The following is a 20,198-nucleotide window of genomic DNA, read 5'->3' as shown; positions in this document are numbered from 1 at the left end:
AACGGGGTACCCCCGCCGGCAAGTGCTGCTGTGCTCGGGCGGAGGTTGCGGCAACGTAGAAGCTCAGTTTGGCCCGAGTTCTGGGGACGTCGCGGGGTGGGAGCCGCGGGGAGCAGGGCGCAGACAGCTCCGGGGCGGGGCGGGGCGGGGCGGGGCGGGGGCGGGGTCAGGGCGGCAGTCCGCCCCGCCCCCGCGCAGGCCCCGCCCCCGTGCAGGCCCCGCCAGGCGCTGGCTCCTCCCCTGAGAACCCCTCCCCCGCGCAAACCGGCACAGGCCCCTCCGCAAGCGGGCCCCTCCCTCCGCAAGCGGACCCCTGCCCCGCGTGGGCTCTTCCGGCGAGCCCCCTCTTCCCACGGCCCCTCAACTTGCCCTTCCCCGACTTTGGGCGCGCAGCCGGGGCGGGGTTGTGGGCGGAGCCGGCTTTTTTTCTCCCCCGCCCACCTCCGCCTTTCCGGTATCTGGAGGAGGGGGTTGGGCGGTGATTGATAACCGCGCAGCTGGGGCGCGGGGCGGGTAGGACGGGGCGCACGGGCTGAACGGGATTGGGGGTGGGCGCGGGGGTGGGGGTGGGGGAGGACCCGCGGGGGCGGGGGGCGGGGGGTGCGCGCGCGCGGCTGGGCGGGGGACCCTCGGGGGCGGAACGCTCACGAGGCGGCCCGGGCTCCTCGGCCCCCGGGCGCCCCCGCCCCCGGCCCGGCCAGCCCCGGCCACCTGCGCCCCGCCCCGGCCGCGCCCGAGCCCGGGAAAGGCGGAGACGCGCCTCTGCTCTGGGAAGGGCGAGTTCCCGTTGCGAGCGCGCTCTGTCTCCGGGAACAGTAATCCCGCCACTCTGGGGATGCGGCTGCGCTGAGAGCCTGCCCGCCCGCGGATCCGAGGAGTTTACCGAGTCTCTTTCCCGGTTGTTCGAGAAGGCGGACTTATAGCTGGGCAGGATGACCAACCCTGCGGCCACGCAGAACAAGGAAATAGACTGTCTGAGCCCAGAAGCTCAGAAACTGGTAAGAGGAAAGCACGTTTTCCAAACTTTCGCTTTGCTTCTGTTTGCCGTTCTAAGGCTCGGGGCAGCGGGCACCTTCCGCCGCAGTCGTCTGTGCCTGGTGAAGTGCGGGGTGGGCTCCGCGTGGCCGGCGCTCCCTGAAACGAACGTCCCTACGCTACGATGCGCGGGCGGGAGCGGGCTCTGCTGTCGGGGGCGTTCGCGGCTGCGTGTGCACTGTCCTCCTGGAGCGCTGGGAAACACATGTTACTGGACGAAGCCGCCCCTCGCCGGGACCAAAAGAAACTCGGTCGCTCCCCTGTGCCTGTAGTGGCGGCCTTGGACGTGCTTAACCCAGCCGGCGATGGCCGTGGGTCCAGCCCAGGTCTCAGACCTGCGCGTGGTCGAGTTTCAGTCGCAGCTGCTGGTTTGGTGTTTTACAAAATACAGCACCTGAGAACTGGTGCCCGAAGCCGGTGCCCTCACCCCGAGGCTGGTACCACCAGTGGCCGGGGTAGTTTGGGGTACTTATCTTGCTCTGGACCTTAGGACCAGTGGGGCTGAGCCCGATTGCTCCAAATACCTCCAGGGTCTCCGGTCACAAAATCCACCTTGGTTAGTCTCCTGGGGTCTCCAGGTCTGGGCAGGATCCTCCATGCATGGGATTTTGCAGTTATCCAGCTCAATACCCACCCAATACTGGGATCCATGTATATAGGGATAGTTGGGCCTTAAAATTGGTCATGGGGTAAGGTAGGGGAGTTTTGTAATTACCCATTTTCTGGCAGCTTGTGGTTGACTGCGAATGGAAATATAAAGGCAGAAGGGTGCACTTTGGAAAAGAACCATGAGGTCGGTACTGCAGAGACCCTACCTAGATTTTCACTTTTCCTGGCTTTTGTGGAAGCCTTGATAGAAGTGTGAGCAGGACACAATCACTCCTTCATCAGGCAGAAATTAATCATCTACTAGGTGTTTGTGGAGGATCCAAGGTAAATAGGACCGCCCTGACCTTGGGGAGCTTCCTGGTAGACGCCAGGGAGAGGCATAGAAACAGACTTTGATGAATCCACACTTGAAGGTTGCTTTCCTTGCTGAGTACTGTCCGGTGGATGTTTTTAAAGTTTGGGTTAGTGTGCTGCTTCTATGGCCTCGGTTAAAGTTCCTGCCATGAGCCAGACCTTTGGAGCTGGTTCCCAGCCCTTCACCTGGCTGGTGTCTGGGGGCCTGGGAGCTTACGGAGAGATCCTTATGTCACCATCAGGGAAGGGCCCTCAGAAGAAGAAAGGAGGAGAAGCTTGCTGGGAGATGCTGGGGTTCTGCAGAGCCGCCTAGACAAACCATAGATGGCCAGAGCAGGGTGCTGTTAGCCCTGGACAAGAGTTGGGCTCAGAGGGACGAAGTGCTGGGCAGGGAGCTGTTGATGGAGAAAAGAGTAAACATGGAGAACCAGGATGTGAGCACAGGAGGGACAGGCCATCGGAGGAATGAGAAGTAACGTGGGCTGCCTGTGGCACTGGCTGCCAGGTCCCATTAACCCATGCACACTTCATCGAGGAGCTGTGGGGGTAAGTCACAGGAGAGTGTGGAGTGGGCTTTGATTGAGGTGCTTCACTGTACCCCCAATTCGAGGATCCAGTAAGCTCTGAAAACTGAAAATTGTTTTTGTTTTGTTGGTTGTGTTTTTTTCTTTTAAGTCTGTGGCAGAATTCATTTGGCAGGGAGGCCTGCCCTGGCTGATGGGAGGCTATTTTCTGTCTTTATCCCCCTCATTGTGAATATTCATACATTTCTCTGCAGCCTGGGGATGTCCTTGGTTGAGGGCTGTTACTCTGGTGATTGCGGACTATAAGGGCCTATGCAACATATTACTCTTCTAAAATCCAAAAACGTTGAATTCTGAAACCTATTTGGCCCCGGGGGTTTCCAGTAAGAAGTTGTAAACCTATTATAGGAGTTTTGTTTTGTTTTGTTTTTTAGTAAATAGCAGCAAAAAGTATTTTAGAGTGGGGCATGGGAAATAGAAGTAAAACTCAGTCCTTCTTTTATGAGGTTAAGGGTCTGGTTAAAAGAAGTGCTGAGGGGCGCCTGGGTGGCTCAGTCAGTTAAGCGTCTGCCTTCAGCTCAGGTCATGATATCGGGGTCCCGGGATCGAGCCCCACATCGGGCTTCTTGCTCAGAGGGGAGCCTGCTTCTCCCCCTCCCTCTGCCTGACGCTCCCCATGCTTGTGTTCTCTTTGTCAAATAAATAAATAAAATCTTTAAAAAAAATAAAATTATAAAAAAATAAAAAATAAAATAAATAAAAGGAAGTGCTGAATGGCCAGTTGGGGGGTGCCTTACACAACAGTGAGCTCTGGCCCTGGAGCTCTGTGAGTGTAGAAACCATACATTTCTTTAACTTTTGTAACTTCCTCATGCTTATGACGGGTTGTGTCACCTCTGGTCTCTTTCCACATACTGATTAGCACTAAGCCCTCACAACCACTGGTCCTGTCCTGAGGACAGCCTGTCTGGGCCGAACGTGGACACGGTCTCCCTAGCCCCATGTCATCATTGTAGGTAGCTGTGCCAAGGTCCCCAGCTCTTGGCGAGCGGGAGCATTAACCAGTGTGGGGGTTGCAGTCAGTGCAAAGGTGGTAAGCCTGGCTGTCGCTCAGTCTGAGATTTTGAGCCCTGGAAATCTGCCTTGTTTTAGATGGGTCACTTTCCCAAGCAGTTAAGACACAAAAATAGTGAAGTAAGGTCTTTTCTTACAGGATTAAGAGTGTTCCCCTAGGGCAGAGATGGAGACTAAATTTCCCTTTTGCTTTAAGAGTTACTTTCTCTTCAGCCTGAGCTAATTCAACATAGCGGAAGCCTCCTTAGCAAATTAAAACAAAACAAAACAAAACAAAAAAAAACAACCAACCCTGCAGTCTAAACTGCCACTTATAGGGAGCACAGGAAATCAAGTTATTTATAGTTGCAGAACTGTTCTCAAGTGAAGTTGATTGGAGTCTTAGCTGATTAGAGGTCCTTATCTAGTTTCTACAGAATTGTGGGGGCAAATGTTGGTGCAACAAGTGTGCTCCTCAAAAGGCAATGTTCAGGAGGAATTTGTTATCCCTGAAAAATCAGGCTATGTGACTCAGCAGAGGCATTGTTTATGACTAGTTACTCAGTGTTTCCAAGTATCTGTTCATATTTAAAAGTATTAATCTTGGAACCTCAGAGGCCATAAGGTTCAAATCACTAACCTGTTATCGACTAAGCCTGTTACACCCCCACTACAGGTTGGAATGGGGTAGGGAGCAAAGGAGTTTTTATTACCTACAGCTTTTACTTTGGGCCACCAAAATCTTGTTTTTGTTTTTTTAAATAAAGAAACTAATTTTCATGGAACGGATTTACTAAATTTTCATTATTTATTTTCTAGATAAAATTACATTGGCTTCTTTTTCCACGTTGTTAAACAACTATTTTTTACTACATCCATGATGTAATAATTCAGAATTGCCATGCATTTGATTGAGACCACTACTAAAATCCCCTTCCCCTGGCCAAATTCCAGAATAAATAAACAAGAAAACCAACAACAACACAAATGTGTATTCTGAGACTCATACATTCATTTGGGTGAGAGCCAGAGTTCAAGTGGTTTTCTCCTTAATACAGTAACTTGACAGTTCTAAAGCCATGTAAGTGGTTTTGCCTTGAGTCGAAAAGCACAACTACTTTGTAGTAGGGAAGCAATTTATCTTAAATTACTGTAATGAGGACTTTTAATTATAACCAAAATGTTTCATTTGTATGTTTGTGTAATCAGACTTCTCAAAGCAACCTCGTTTCTGATCCTCATGTCTTTTTTATTTTGTGGCAAATGGGTGTGTAATCTTCCAAGGGGAAGAGAAATAGAGTGGCCTTTTGGTGTGGGCTGGGAACCTCCCCTCCCTCCTCTGAAATTCCCCTGTGCCCATTCTCCTGGTGGGTGCCTCTGCTTGCTTGTCTTCTCCCAGTGCCTTTATTTTTATTATTATTTTTTTGAAGATTTTCTTTGTCAGAGAGAGAGAGAGAGCATAAGCAGGGGGAGAGGCAGGCTCCCCTCAGAGCAAGGAGCCTGGTGTGGGGCTCGATTCCAGGACCCCGGGATCATGACCTGAGCTGAAGACAGACACTTAAACAACTGAGCCACCCAGGCGCCCCTCTCCCAGTGCCTTTGAACTCAGTCTGAGCTGAATTTGCCCTGCTGGATCCCTAGCTGCTGGAGGGGATGCTGTGTAAGTATTCATAGCAGGCAACATCCCCAGACCCTGCAGTGTCAGCCCTGCTAAATGTTTTCTGTAGACAGCTTCCCTAACCCTTGCCAGAACCTTGTTTGGTTATCTCCACATACAGATAAAGGGGAAACTGAGGCTCAGAACCGTCAGGGGACTTTCCCAAGTGCACCCAGCTAGCAGGCGGTAGAGCCAGCTCAGGCCCAGGCCTGCTGACTCAGAGCTGGTGCTGATACTTGTCACCAGTGTAGCCTTCACGGAGGGTCTGGCGAGCAGCTACTGCTGTGAGCTTCTCTCTGCAGCCCCTGGGGTTTCACATCCCCATGTGGGGCGGAAGCATTTCTTGTTACTGAGGCAGCCTCTTAGGACACATGGCCTTGCCCCCGAATGCATAGTGAGACATTTTCATTTTATCAGACATATCCTTTCTCTCTGGTAGTTATTAGACAAAAGAACTTTCCTTTTTTTAAGATTTTTTATTGGGCTGCCTGGGTGGCTCAGTCAGTTAAGTGTCTGCCTTGGGCTCAGGTCATAATGGGATGGAGCTCTACATCCGGCTCCCTGCTCAGCGGGGAGTCTACTTCTCCCTCTCCCTCTGCTCCTCCCCCCACTTTGCTCGCTCTCTCTCTCTCTCCCTCAAATAAATAAAGCCTTTTAAAAAAGATTTTTTATTCATTTGAGGGAGAGAGAGCGAGAGCCCAAGCAGGGGGGAGGGGCAGAGGGAGAAGCAGACTCCCAGCACAGCAGGGAGCCCTACAGGGGCTCCATCCCAGGACCCCACCCTGGGAAGACACATTTAACCAACTAAGCCACGCAGGCACCGCAGACAAAAGAACTTTCAGTGGACTTTATTTTTCTAAATAAGGAAAAGAGTAAAAATGGAAGAGCCACAGAAATTTCTATTTTTCTATTTTCACACTGCCCTAACTTTGTAACTCTTACGTGTGTCGGCATCCCCCAGGAGCCTCCTTCCTGGGTGTTGTGTGGCTCTACCCCACCCCACCCAGACAGATAAGCTCACTGAGAATTGAAATGATGGCCTCTGGGGGCGCCTGGGTGGCTCAGTCGGTTAAGCATCTGCCTTCAGCTCCAGTCGTGGTCCCAGGGTCCTGGGATCGAGCCCCGCATCCAGCTCCCTGCTCCAGGGAGCCTGCTTCTCCTTCTCCCACTCCCCCACTCATGCTCTCTCTCACTATCTCTCTCTTTCTTAGATAAATAAAATCTTAAAAAAAAAGAAAGAAAGAAAAAGAAATGATGCAGTCAGTCTCTGTTTCTCTCCTGGCTTGGTTCCAGGAGTATCGCTTGAATAGGGGGAAGGTTGTAAATGGTTGTGCGCTGCCCGGTGTAGGAAAGCCCTGGTGCTACCGGAGTGTCCAGCCTTATTCTGAGAAGGAACAATGTCAATGTTTCATGACACCTTAAAATGTGGGGTTTGCAGGGAAGACCATCTGTAGAGCAGGTTGAGGTGAAAGGAGTGGAGCCCAGATGCGTTGGCTGGAGGGTACCTGTCACCTGGAGGGCCAGCCGCACAGGTGGGGCCAAGCTGCTCTCACCTGTCAGTCACACATGGTTATTTGTGACTGTCATGCTTTCCTTTGTCTTTCCAGCACATTGAGGCTATTGAAGGAAATGTGAACCTTCTCTCAGCTCAGAAAAAACTCTCTCTCCTCTTCTGTTAACAGCAAGAGGAGAAATGTATCCACATGGAGGATACTGTGCAACTGTTTATTCATCCACATCAGTATGAGTAGTTGCTAAACTGAAGATTGTGTTGGGATGACTGGGTAAATGTCAGTTTGTAAAGTTTGGATGAATGTTACTAGTCATTGCTTTCTATAAAGTAACATGAATAATACTGTTCCTGAATCATACCAGTTTGTTATTTTGGTATGTGGGGTGCTTTTAAGAAGTTCATTATTCAGAAGGCAAAGTCAGGAGATCTCTAGTAGCAAAATGGGGAAAGAGAACTGACAGTCTCACTGTAGAAACAATTCACCCCTGGTGTACAAGGCACAGCATTTTAGAAGTAAAGGAAGCTCCCAGAGATCACATAGCCTGGTTCCTCCATTCCCTATGATGAGGGCTAACGTCCAAAAGTGATGCAGTTTCCAAAAAACAGACTGTTAACTAGAGAGAACACACTGATGGTCACCAGAGGGGAGGGGGCTGGAGGGGGGCAGTAAGTGATGGGGTTGAAGGAGCTCACTTACCATGATGAGCACAGAGTAATGTATGGAGCTGTTAAATCCCTATATTGTATACCTGAAACTAATATAATATGGTACGTTAATTACCGTGGAAATAAGATAAAATGAAGGATGTAAATAAATAAATATTGCATGATTAATACCACCACCACCAACAACAAAAAAGGTGATGTAGTTTGTCAGAGTCCATGTGACTGATAAACAGTAGAGCAGAACCAGAGGCTGGGTGTTGAGGCCCCTCTCTGGGTGGTCTCCGCATGCAGAGACCCGGAGCCCTGTGGCCCAGCCTGTGGAGAGGTGGTGCTGGATGCTCTGGGCTTTTCTACCAGGTGCCCTGGTCTGGGCTCCTGGAGGCCCATGGCCCAAGCCTTGCAAGGTAGAGACCTCTCTGAAGGCTGGTGTTTGTTTTATCATAAAACTCTTTGATGATTTTACAGTCGACTCCAGAACTCATTGGACTTGGTTTTGATGGAAACATGGTGTTGTAGATAACTAGTTAAACCTGAGTCTTTTAAAACAAAAAATACTTACTTATTTATTTATTTATTTATTTGAGAGAGATTGAGAGTGAGCAGAGGGAGGGGCAGAGGGAAAGAATCCCAAGCAGACACCACCACCACCACCCCCAACACAGAGCCAGATGCGGGGCTCGATCCTACAACCCTGAGATCATGACCTGAGCCGAAATCAAGAGTTGGACGCTCAGCCGACTGAGCCACCTAGGCGCCCCTAAACTTTAGTCTTTAACTTTCTGTTTTCCAAACCTTCAAGTAAAATGGACAAAGCGTGTCATGTTTCATTTGTGGCTCACACAGCAGCCTCCAGCCCCGTGCCCTTAACCTATGGCTGGGCTGTTTGGACCGCGGCCGAGCCGTAGAGAGTCTCAGCTCCCCCATTCCACTCTGCACTTTCAAAGCTATGGTTCTCAACCCAGTCGGACCCAGTGCCCCCTTTTTGTAACAAGTTTTTAACATCCTTGTTGCTAACCTGAAATGGAATTCATACGTGGTAAAATCTGCTGGTACACATAACGTCAAGTCAATATAATATGTCAACTGTTGCATTGCAAAGAAATAAAATAAAGGTAAATCTCAGTAACAGAAAGTGGATTGGATAGAGAAACGCTCCAGCCCTTTCTGGGTGTGCCAGAAGACCAGGGGAGCAGTCATGGGTGTGCAAACGTGTGCCCCGAGCCATAGCCGCAAACACAGATAGATGCAGGTGTGTGGTGCTGACTCAGACGCCATGCGTTCTGTTGCTGTTGGTGACTTGACATTCCTAAGTGGTCATTAACTCTTGAGAAAGTTCTGAACGGAGCCAAGTCATTTTCCCTCAATTTTAATGCTGATTGCATTCCTGGAACATCCAATGTATGTTAAAACTGTGCAAATTGTATTTTGATTTTATGCGTAAGTTGGAATCAGTTTGTAGATCTAAAAATTATTTTTCTTCTCTCCGTCTGAATCGTCAGTGGGAAAGTTCTTCAATGTGCAGGCCTGTCTGAATGCAGGATGCTTGGCCTGCCATGTCCTGCCCCTTACATGCTATCCGTGCCTGCCTCCAGTCATCATGACATCCTCACAATGCCCCCCACATTTCCAAAATGCCCTCTAACGAGTTGGCCCTGCCCCCATCAACAAATGCAGTCCCAAAGCATCTTCCCCTCCATGGTGATTGTACTTACAGGCATGGCCATGAAGCATGCGGCCCTTCACTGGGGGAACGGACAGTAATCGTGTAAGCAAGGGTTTGGGAAAGATGAGCATGTCTTTTGAGACTGGCATGAAGTGCACATGGCGGCCGAGGGCCACGGGGTGGTGGGTGCGGGGTACAGAGGCGGCACCAGTCACTGTGTGTGAGCTGCTAGCGAGCACGCTCCCTTCCCTGTTCGTGGCCCTGTGGGAGAACACGTCCCTTGTTCCACTTGGTTGCTTTGAAGAGCAGCCCATCTCGAGAATCTGCCACACACAAGGGATTAGGGATTTACCCAGAAAACAAGCTGGCTGTTGCCACTTCCTGTAGCAAAGGCCACTCTGGGAAGGAACTCTGTCAGCCTCGCGGTTACTCTGCACAGCCGTCCACTCCAGGTGGGAAATGGGCAGCGCATTATGAGGCACTTTCACATGGGCCCGTGTATGCGGGCTTCAGCGATTTGGTGGCTTCCAGCCTGCCCCGGCGGGAGCCGTGAGCCTTTGTCATCCTGGGGCAGAATCTCACATGGACAGAAGGCTCTGCTTGTTTCCAAACAAAATTGGTTCTTTGTCATAGCTTCAGGCTTCAGCTGCATGAGATTCCTATTACCTTCGCAGGAGCGAACCTTTCCCTGAGAGCTGATGAGCTCTGGTTAGATTATGCGGCCTGGAGAGAAGTCCGGTTTCTCAGTTCTGCTTGATTCTAAAACCTGAAGGCCAAAATGAATGTGTACAATCAATACCAAAACTTCCTCCTAATTCTAGAATGCTCTACAGCCGACAGATTGCATGTGGCTCATTCCCACGTTACGTCTGAGCAAACAGAACAAAGAGGTGGCAGTCACTGGGGTCCCTGAGGTGTGGCCACGGCCCAGCCCTCTCTCCATGGACCCCAGCGGTGTTCTTAATGTGTGGGGACAGTCTCCTCCCGAACACCTGTTCTAGAATGGCAGCACACATGGTCACAGAGCGTGGCGCACCGTGGGCAGCACGTCAGCAGTGTGCGTGAGCCTGCCCAGGGTTCTGCATCATAGTCGTGGCAGCTCGCTTCTGGAGCCCTTGTCGTGGTGCCTTTCCAGCCCCCAGGAGATGCAGACAGTCGGGGACAGAAGCCTCTTAGCCCCCTTGGAGGAAGGAACAGAAGCGCATCTCAGTCCCGTTTCTCAAGAACCACCCCCGAGTTGGGGCTTGTAAACCCAGACGGGATCCAGCTCCCGCGTAGAGTTCTGGAACCCCTGGGAGCAACTGCAGAGTTGCAGAGAGAGTGAGACCATTTTCTGTGGCCGCAGGATGCGCGGTCTCGGGATATAGAATTCCATGCTCCGCTGGACTCCTAGGAAAGCGTCGAAGCCGAGGACGCGTACGCACGGAGCCGGGCTGCCGTGAAGCAGCACAAGGCTCTCCAGGAAGTGACCGAGTCTTCCTCCCACAGCCGCAGATCCTGCTCTGGGACTCCCGTTCCACGGGTGTTCATCACCTTGTGGCTCTGTGAGCATTATCGCACGGGGTCCTCCGGGTAGTTAAACGGGTAGGAGCTACAAGAAAGATACAGACACCCTTAGAGCTCTTCGAGCCCCCAAGATGTCCTCGGGATTGGGGGACGAGGTATCGGGGCTGGTGTGTGGCTGCCCCAGGCTGGGCAGCGTCCCGTCCCGCAGGCAGAATCTCCCCCAGCCGGCGGGAGCGCAGGTAAGGTTGGCCGGGGCGGCCGGGCGTGCGGAGGGCCTTACTCCTCCTTGCCGTTCTGCTCAGCCTCACGGTCCCTTGCCGAGCGGGGCAGTCCCTGAGCTCCAGCCAGCACCCTGGGACGGCTGTCACACCGTGGACCGTCCGGGGCTCTGAGCAGGAGGCCTGGCCCGTTCTGGCTGTTCCTCTCACTGCTGTCTCCCGGGTCCTGCTCGTGGGGAACCCACTCTGGAACCGGAGTCCATCGAGGCTGCGGGCAGAACGTAGTGACCCTGCTAAAGGACTCCTGCTTGCCCCCTGGTTTGTTCACTTCGCTCCCCGGCCTGGTCAGGCCTATGCTGCGGGGATGGGGCTTGTGGGGGAGACATGTGTCGTCCCCCCCCCGGCCACCTGTGCACCTCTGCGGCCAACCCCAGGCTGGGGGCCTCGGTGCCTCCGGAGACCCCGCTGGGAGAGCCGGGGTGTGTGAGCCGCTTGTGAGGAGGACCCAGGGTCAGGCCTGTGCTGCTCTGTGTCTGCAGCAGCTCTGGAAGCGCACACGACACCCTCGCGTCGGAGAGCTGTCCTACCTGCAGTACAATAAATTATAACAGAGGCCCTGGGGAGTCAAGGGCTCTGCTGTTTAGAATTATTCTAGGGCACCTCTGGTGATGAGTGGAGGCTTCTTTTCTCGACTGTTTCCATTATCAGCGGGCACCTTGCTTAAAAGCCCAGCAGCTCTGAAGCTCCATTTGTGGGGTTCCAGGCCAGGGCAGCGGGTCCTGGGGGAGAAGGGCGTGGCTGGCCCGTCAGGGGAGAGGACGACACTGCATTCTGGCCGGGAGCCTGGCTGGATCAGCTCCTCCCCAGACCCTGGAGGGGCCTGCTGGGGGGGCGGCAGGGGGAGCGGCAGGGGGGCTGGGGGAGCAGCAGCCCTGCAGGAGTTTCCAGCAACACCCCCGGCCACCTTCTAGCAGCCCTGAGCGTGGTTTTGGTTTGGGGGCTCCTTCCTTTCCTTCCTTCCTGTCGCTCTGCCTGCCTCCCCCTTTCTCCCTTCCTTTTAAAATTTTGCTATTTATTATGAAAAATGTCAAACGTACCCAAACATAGATGGGATAACAGAAGACAGAGGTCCCCACACTTGAGGAAGTGTTGCCCCCCCACACACACACACTGGGAGCATGTTGAAGCCCAGCTGCCTGGGCCCCACCCCAGAGGTTCTGATGGGGGGGCCAGGGGGGGAATTCTGCATCTCTAACTCATCCCCAGGTGTGCGGATCCTCGGGGTGGGGGGCACACTGTGACAGAAGGGCCCAGCAGTTGTCAGCGTACAGCCCTTTAGACCCCTCTCCCCCTAGTTCTCAGAAGGCAAATCTGATGGAGATGATACTATTTCAGTCTTAAATATTTTAGTATGTTCTCAAAAACGCTGTGGGGAGGAGGCTTGGGGCCCAGAGCTGTGCCTTCTCTGGAGCCGGTGAGAGCAGATGCTGAAGGCTTGGCGCCCCTCTCCTGTTGGCTCTTGTAGGAAGGGAAGAGGGCCGCCCAGGACCCCGGAGGAGGGGCCCAGCCAGCTTGCCCTGCTGCTGCCCCAGCAGGTGCCCTGAGGTCACAGAATGAGCTTGGTCGCAGGTCACTCAGGGGAGCAGCCAAGAAGCTCCATGGGGGCTGAAGAATGATGGAGCAGACTGCTCACTGGGCAGGGGTGCGCCGTCTTGTTTTCCAAGCTTGCTTTTCTGAACCCCTGTGCCATTTGTACTTTCTGTCCTGAATTCCACAAACCCATCCCTTCCCTTTTCTCTGTCCCTTCCGTTCGTCCTTCCAGCTTCGATGGACCATTGTCATCTCCCTTGAGTTTGGGAGTTTGGGGGTATCGAGGTAGCGGCACACCCCGACTCTGAGACCCACACAGGCCCTGGAGGCGTGCCGGGGTCAGCAGGCTGGGTGCTCGGCACGTCCAGGTTTGGGGCAGCACCCTGCGCGTCACAAGCATCCGGACGTGGTACGTGGGGATTCTTCACCAGGGTTCTCTGGCTGCTGGAGCACACGGGCTCTCCTCAGGACCTTGGGCTCCTGGCACCCTTTCCAGCGCCCTCTGTGGCCACGCCACTTTGCTTCATCCCACCTGTTCACGTTCACGGGCTTGCTTCCTGGATTCCATACAGACTCAGCACCTTCTCGTTCCCCACGTTTCAGCCAGAACGGTGGTTCTCAGAGGTCGACCCCACTGTGTCCCTTTGTAACACCCTCCAGTGGCTTCACATTCCTTCAGGATAAGCTTCCAGATACAGGGCCTGAGAGCTAGGGTCTACACCCCAGGCCCTCAGGCTTCTCCACCTTGTCCCCCCCCCCCCGCCACATCACTATACTCCCCAGCCCTGGCTCTCTCCTCCGGAGACTGGGGACCCCCACCGCGGTCTGCAGGTCCTTCCCTGGCCATGTCTGAAGGTGTGGCAAGGTTGGGTGGGCCTGGGCTGGTGATAACCAAGAGCTGCAGTCCCCACCAGCTAAGTACAGAAGTGAAAGTCAGCATTTGGAAACTCTCCTACAAACTGACATGGCTGTGACCTCAAGAATGTGAGTTTGTATTTCACAAAAGTGGCGGGTGGTGATGGGTTTGTCCCGTACATAGGAGCAGTGGCCCGAGGCACAGGGAGGCCAAGAGAAAGCCTTTACCTGGCCTGGGGCAATCGGAGGGCAGGGCTGGGCCTCCCAGGAAATGCTGCAGGGGAATGAATTCGTGTTTGCTTCTCACTCTGGTGGACCAGAGCTATTTTGTAGTTGTTGTTCATTTGATGACTTGATCAAACAGATTTTTTTCTGGTGATTTGGCAAGGATCATTTGGGTGATCACTGTCTCTTAGGCTCTGGGTCAGGCTCTTTGGTGTTCTTGACAATGTCATTGTTTTAGGGTGAATTGTGTTGTCAGAACTCTCTAGTTTTTCCTTCAGGCATCTCAGGCCAGGGCCAGGCTTCTGATGCTGGTCTAGTCTTGTGCTCACAAAGTTGGGTGTGCAGAGTTTCTGGACCGGTTTAAATGTTGGCCTGTATGTCTGTTGGTTTTTAATTTGCCAGATTCCCAGAAGCGAGCATGATTGTTACCACTTCCTATATCACGGGCATCTTGCTTCCTGCCTGAGTCCCATGTGAATCCTAAAAGAGGAAGGTGTTTCATAAGGTGGCAATTGCAAGGATTTGAAATTGTACTAAATTAGAAATTTCTCCCCTGGGTGCCTGGGTGGCTCAGTTGGTTAAGCGACTGCCTTCGGCTCAGGTCATGATCCTGGAGTCCCGGGATCGAGTCCCGCATCGGGTTCCCTGCTCAGCGGGGAGTCTGCTTCTCCCTCTGACCCTCTTCCCTCTCGTGCTCTCTCTCATTCTCTCTCTCTCAAATAAATAAATAAAATCTTTAAAAAAGAAAAAAGAAAGGTTTCCCCTTTCTGAATTCTAATCTGAGGTCGATTGACTACAGTTGGTGTGTCTCCAAGGCTGGCTGATGTGTCCTCCTAAGGAATTTACTCCATGACTTGGTTCATGCACATGGTTCCTTTTTACCTTCCCCAGCCCGGGTCCCTCAAGTTGGGGGCTGGTGGGGTTTGGTCTGTTGACGCCATTGTCCTCTCATAGCCAGGACAGACGTCCTGGGTTGGACATGAGGACCACAGGAGTGGGCGGGCCATGACCGGAGCCTTTTCCTGGGTGCAGGGAGGCCCACGGGGTAGCTGGGATGTAGTCTGTGTGGTCTGATGGCATGTTATTTTGGAGGCCTGCCCGTCTGGTGGGGAGGTCGCGCCAGGGGTCAGGGACTGCATGTTCACGTAGGTGGTCTCTTGAGGGCTCTTCGGCCCAGTCCCAAGCAGAGCTAGATGAGAGTAGGGCAGGACAGGGCGGGTGTGTAAGTGCTCAGATCCCCCGCAGCTTGGAGACACTAACCCTGTGCGAGCCGACCCCGCCTCCTTATCTCCTTCTCTCTGCTCTGTAACAAATATCCCAAATATCCAGAAACCTAAAACACACATTTATCATATTAGGCTCTGTGGTCACAGTTCTGGGCACAGCTTACCGGCTCCTCTGCTCACGGTCACACGGGCTGTGGTCCTTTCTGGAGCCTGAGGTCCTCTCGAGCTCACAGGGTCATAGGCACAATTTAGCTCCTTATTGTTGCAAAACCAAGGTCCCATTTTCCCACTGGCTGTCTACCGGGGCCGCTCGCGGCTCTTACAGCCCACCGGCTGGTCCTTGTCACGTGGCCCCTGACGTGGTCCTCTCACACAGGCCACCATGCTCTCTCCAGGCCAGCAGGAGAGTCTGTCTGACTTCCAGACCCTCTTTTAAAGGCCTCGCCTGATTAGGTGAGGCCCACCTAGGATAATCTGTCTTTTGATTGAGTCAGCTAATGAGGGACCTTAATTATTTTTGCGTTTCTCTTTGCCATGCGATGAAACCCAGTCACAGGAGGGGCATCTTTCCTACTCACAGTGCTGCCCACACTCAAGGGGAGAGGATTATGTGGAGCAAGTGCACCAGGGCAGGAATCTTGGGGACCCCCTGAGAATCGGGCCTGCCACACTCCTCTCTGCCTGTGTCCCCCCTGGCAGCCCTCCCTTCTTCTGTTCCCTTTCCTGTTTCTCACATTCCCGCTCCGCCCCTGGCCTTCGCCCACCTCCATGCCCCCCGCTGCCGCCCCGGTCCCAAGCTGGAGGCTATGGTGGCCTGGTCTGTACCAGCTTAGACATAGCCCCAGAGCTGGCAGGCAGGGAGCCCCGGCCTCCCCGCAGGAAGGCAGGGAAGCAGGCTGCACTCAGGGTGAACCCAGTCGTCTTGCTGGCCCGGCCATGGGACTGTAACATCTCATCATGGCCAGATATCAAACAAACCTTCCCTTCCCCTCCCTGTGAGCTTTGCTGGATCTTTTTATAGACCCCGAGTGGCCCTTCACACAGTGTAACATGGTTTAGAAAATTGAAAATGGCACCAAGGTATCAATGTTCTGAGGCAGTTGTGATATTTGACACCACCTCCCCCCCCCCCCCCCCCGCCGCCCCTGACTTGAGGGACCTGGGCTTGGGTTGTTAAAGGAACCACACGAGTGAACCAAGTTACAGAAGAAATTCCTTATAAGGCCACACACCAGCCAATCTCTGACACATCAGCTACGGTCAGTTTTCACCCTAGGTTCGAATTTGGACAGAAGATAAATTTGTAAGTCAGTACAAGTATGGCATGGGGGACATGGACATCCTTGACCCCAGGCCCCGCCCCCCTGATGTGAGCCTGGTCCTGTGGGAGAAGCTGGGCGATGACTTTTGGGCCACCTCCTGCTTGCTGGACCACTGGCCACACTTCTCATGGCCCTAGTTTAACACCTGAAACTGTATCTACAGAACTGTCGGTGGGAGAATTACAAGTGTATTCATTCCCCCAAAAAAACGGTGGAAAGAAGGTGGCATTTGCTTGACACCGAAAAACCCGAATCCGGGTACACCTGCACCAGGTCCTCACTGAGCCGTGTGCTGTGTCGGCTGAAATAGTGAATAGACAGAGGATCTGTGAAGCGGGAAGTAGTGTTTGAGTGGCAGGTTGAAGGGCGCAGGTCAGCCCTGGTCCAACATTTTAAGTGGTCTTCAGCAGTTTGGCTAAATAGCTATCCAAGTTGATAAAGAGTTGCATGGAGATGGTTTGTTTTGTTTTGTTTTAATGTAATGCTTCTAATAGCTAGGTCTCACTGACCGTCCTGCTCTGGTCTTACTTGTCTTGAGAAAAGACGAGCTGCCCAGCACTGCAGGTGTTTGAGGGGGGGAGCTGAGGGCAGCAGGGCGTCCTGAGAGGTGACTAGACAGGAGTTTTGGAAAGCAGCGTCAGAGTCTCAGCCCTGTGCCCTGCTCTGTAAAAGGGAGGGGTTGAACCAGTGGCCTGTGGTCCTGCCCAGCTCTAATGCTTTGCCCCGGGCAGTTGTCTGTTGTAGCTCCGGAGGAAGGCACACCGCCCAGCATTGCCACTTACAGGCTGTGTGACCTTGGTCAAGTTACGTACCCTCTCTGTGCCATAGTTCCCGCCTCTATAAACTGGGGATGGGAATAGTGTCTACCTAATAGGCTGTTGCAAGGGGTATATGGCACAATATATATAAAGTCCTTAGAACTGTGCCCACTTAGGGGCGCGTGCGTGGCTCAGTTGGTGAAGCGTCTGTCTTCTGCTCAGGTCATGGTCTCAGGGTTCTGGGATCACCCCATCTCAGGCTCCCTGATCAGTGGGGAGTCTTCTTCTCCCTCTGCCTCTGCCCCTTCCCCCAGCTTCTACTCTGTCTCTCGCTCTCAAATAAATAAAATCTTTAAAAAGAAAACAAACCTGTGCCTGCCTGGCATTTAGTAAGGGCTCCATAAACAGTAGGGATCCTTATTACTGTAACCACTGCTACTGTCATTCCTGATGACCTTTAACTCATATGAGTCTGCGATGTGTTATTGTATATTTATTAAACCCCAAACAAAGTCTCTTACTAACAGCCTCACTGTTCACACGAAACGAGCCACTGGTCTGTCTTCTCATGAAATCTCCCATCTGTTTCAGGCGGAGGCGAGGCTGGCCGCGAAGCGGGCAGCCCGCGCCGAGGCTCGAGAGATCCGAATGAAGGAGCTGGAGCGGCAGCAGAAAGAGGTAACACTTGAAGTTCTGCGTTGGTTCCTTTCACGGGCATTTTTATTTTAGGTAGAGCATGCAAGTGCAGAGACACCTGTTGCTATTGACGCACCTGTCCGCTTGACGTTGCTCATGATCGGAATGCACCGGGCCTGTGACTTTTGTTCAAGGTCAGGCCGGGGAGTGCACATAGCACGGATACCAGGCGTGCCTGTCCCAGTCCTCAACCTGCCAGATCCTGAGACAGCCTCCCGCACGGCCACTTGCCTGCATACATGCAGCCCAGCCTTCTGGCTGAAAGGAGCCAAGAGGTGCTGGTTCTGAACCTCAAGGTCCCAACTGTCCAGCTAGAATATCAAGCTTCTTGAGTTAAAATGTGAAAGGACAGAATATTACTTTTTTAAACTCACCAAACTATTTTGTTTACAAATATTTCTCCTGTGGCTTTTACCTGTTTTAATAAGTTTCATGATGCCTGAAACCCACATGTGATGCAGAAAACAGAATATACACCATGGTGGAATAGTTAGGGAAGAAACTGTCCCTCCCCCACCCCGGGGAAAGTGTTCAGGCATGGGCTTACACACCTGTTCATGTTGTTTGCGACTTACTTTCATAATCTCGAGCTCGGCCGAGGTCATATGGACAGCACGAGGACTCTTGAACTTGTGGTTAGAGCAGTGAGCTTTTCTGTGACCTTGAAGTCAGGGTGGTAGAGGAAGCAAGTCCCCGTCTACCAGACCTGTGTTCTCTGTGGGCCACACCCTGCTGGAGCATCCACACCAGACCCCACTCGAGGGCTTTTCTTGTTCAGAACATTTGGATTTATTGAGCCAGAGAGAGGCAGCCAGGTGCTTTTCCTAGGGCTGATTTCACATAGCCAGAATTTTAAAGCTGAGCCAGTGTTTTAAAGCATGTGAGATTTCCGATAAAAACCTACATTTCCAGTTTCTCTTCAAATCCTTGCAGATTCCAGCGCACGCCCTCACATTCCCCGTAGGGGGAGGCCCGGCCACCAGCCTGACGTGCTCATGGCCACTCCCTGTGTGTGGAGGGGTTCCACACCACATGGTGGGCAGGTTCACGCAGGGAAGGGGCATGACCAGATTCAAATCTGGGGAAGAAACCTCTTCCCCGGGGTTTGAAGAATGGATTGAAGATTGCTAGAAGCTCCAGGCCAGGATGTTACTTAGGAGAGTCAAACCACAGGCCCAGTGGTGGGAGGGCAGGGGGGCCCCCGAGGGGGGACGTGGGGGGACGTGGTTTCCAAGAGAAGGGCCACACCACGCTCCAGCGGTGCCTGGGAAGCGACTCAAGCAGATGAGCGAGCTGCCACCCTGCAACAAGGCTTTAGCTACTACTCATCCTGTGTTTACAACGTGGGTAAAGCCTCAACAAATATTTGAAGGTAATTCACCACGTCCTCCCCCCTCGTTAGAAATACAAACACAGTCAGAACTAAGTCTAGTTTCTAAGATATTCTGCCTGTAGAATTACTTCTGCTTTGATTTCTTGTACTTTTTCTCTTAATTTATGCAAAGCACGGGTTTGGCATTTTCCCAGTGCCTTCCCCCCGAGAATCACAGTTGTCATTTTAAAACTGGAAATAGGCACTCTGGAATTTTCACGTGGGTGATTTGGACTCGCCCGTTGCACTGATGACTACCGTGAAGCACCCCTTCCTGTCACCTCACTTAAGGGTGAGGTTTGGCCCCAGTCGGGATGGGGGCCTGATGGATACCCGTCCACCAGCTTAGGGGACACGTCTCACCAGGAGCGATGGTCGAAGATCATTCAGAGACACATTTTCAGAACATTTCTGGAGAGAAGTATCTGAACGGGAGGTCGAGAAAAAGTATAGATCTGGTTGCTTGTAGACTTTGTCATGTACCTGTCTGAGACCCTGTCACCATGCTGGAGGAGCCCCCCCCGACACCAGGCAGCTTCTGCAAACTCAGACGCTGGTATTAATAGTAACTAGAGGCCACCCAATGGAAAAGTTCTTTTAGCCTGAACTGGTTTTTAAAAATAGATATTTTTCCTTTTTCAGATGCTTATTTCAAACTGCCTGGTGTCCGTTTCCCGTTAGAATATTTCCGTTCGTTCAGCAAATACTTGCACACGCACTGTGTGCAGGACGCTGCTACCCCCTGCCCCGCTTTAGAAAGGAGCACGTCAGTGGGGCGGTAAGGTGGCCACGACCTGGGCCACGAACTCTGCCTTGCAGGCTGCTCCACCGTCAGGGGCCCACGGCCACCGCCCTCTTGGGGCTCATTTGGTTTTAATCCGCTCTCCTGGTTCTGCAACAGGCCCCCAGTTCCTTGGTATATTAAGGTCGCAAAAGCCTTGTAGGGAGAACTTCCCAACACGTGTTCCTGCTCTACCAGCTTCTCCACAGTTGACTGAGTCCCAGCAGCGTTGCTGTCTCTGGCGGCCTGTGGCTGCATCTGAGCCCGCTGCTGGAGCCGGCGGGCCGGCCCTGGGCAGAGCGGGGGGCGGTCAGGCACTCAGGATGGTGTTAGCCGACGGGCCGGCCCTGGGCAGAGCGGGGACCGTCAGGCACTCAGGCTGGTGTTAGGAATCGTAATTTTATCATCGTCCTCCAGTGTAAGAGAAACTTACACTCACCAAGAGTACGATGTGAAATTTCTACAAAACCGAGACAAGAATGAATTATGCGGTATGTATATACACATCTGTTTTCCAAATTATGTGTTTAGATTAACTATGGCCTGTCCTTAATGACGGGTGGAGCTGATTTAAA

The 20,198-nt window shown here is 52.8% G+C and overlaps 1 protein-coding gene across 7 annotated transcripts in view; it reads left to right on the top strand.

Moving 5' to 3' along the window:
* The first annotated feature begins 421 nt into the window (after positions 1-421).
* The window catches only part of LRRFIP1 (LRR binding FLII interacting protein 1), an 81,069-nt gene continuing 61,292 nt past the window's right edge, over positions 422-20,198 (top strand). For 2 of the 7 annotated variants that reach the window (XM_028105346.2, XM_028105340.2), the window contains exons 1-2: positions 700-998; positions 17,366-17,452. In XM_028105346.2, coding sequence (XP_027961147.1) covers positions 933-998; positions 17,366-17,452 — 153 coding nt within the window. In that variant the 5' untranslated portion in view covers positions 700-932. Of the gene's footprint in view, positions 514-689; positions 999-17,365; positions 17,453-20,198 lie in introns of those variants that run through there. The other 5 variants (XM_088021473.1, XM_088021474.1, XM_028105347.2 and 2 more) reach the window with 5 other exon arrangements.

This window comes from Eumetopias jubatus, unplaced genomic scaffold (genome assembly GCF_037043125.1).
Source record: "Eumetopias jubatus isolate StellerSeaLion01/CBP00866 unplaced genomic scaffold, mEumJub1_p1.0 scaffold_3, whole genome shotgun sequence".
NCBI lineage: Eukaryota > Metazoa > Chordata > Mammalia > Carnivora > Otariidae > Eumetopias > Eumetopias jubatus.
The sequence above is the reverse complement of the archived record's forward strand: the minus strand, read 5'-3'. Positions and strand labels throughout refer to the sequence as shown.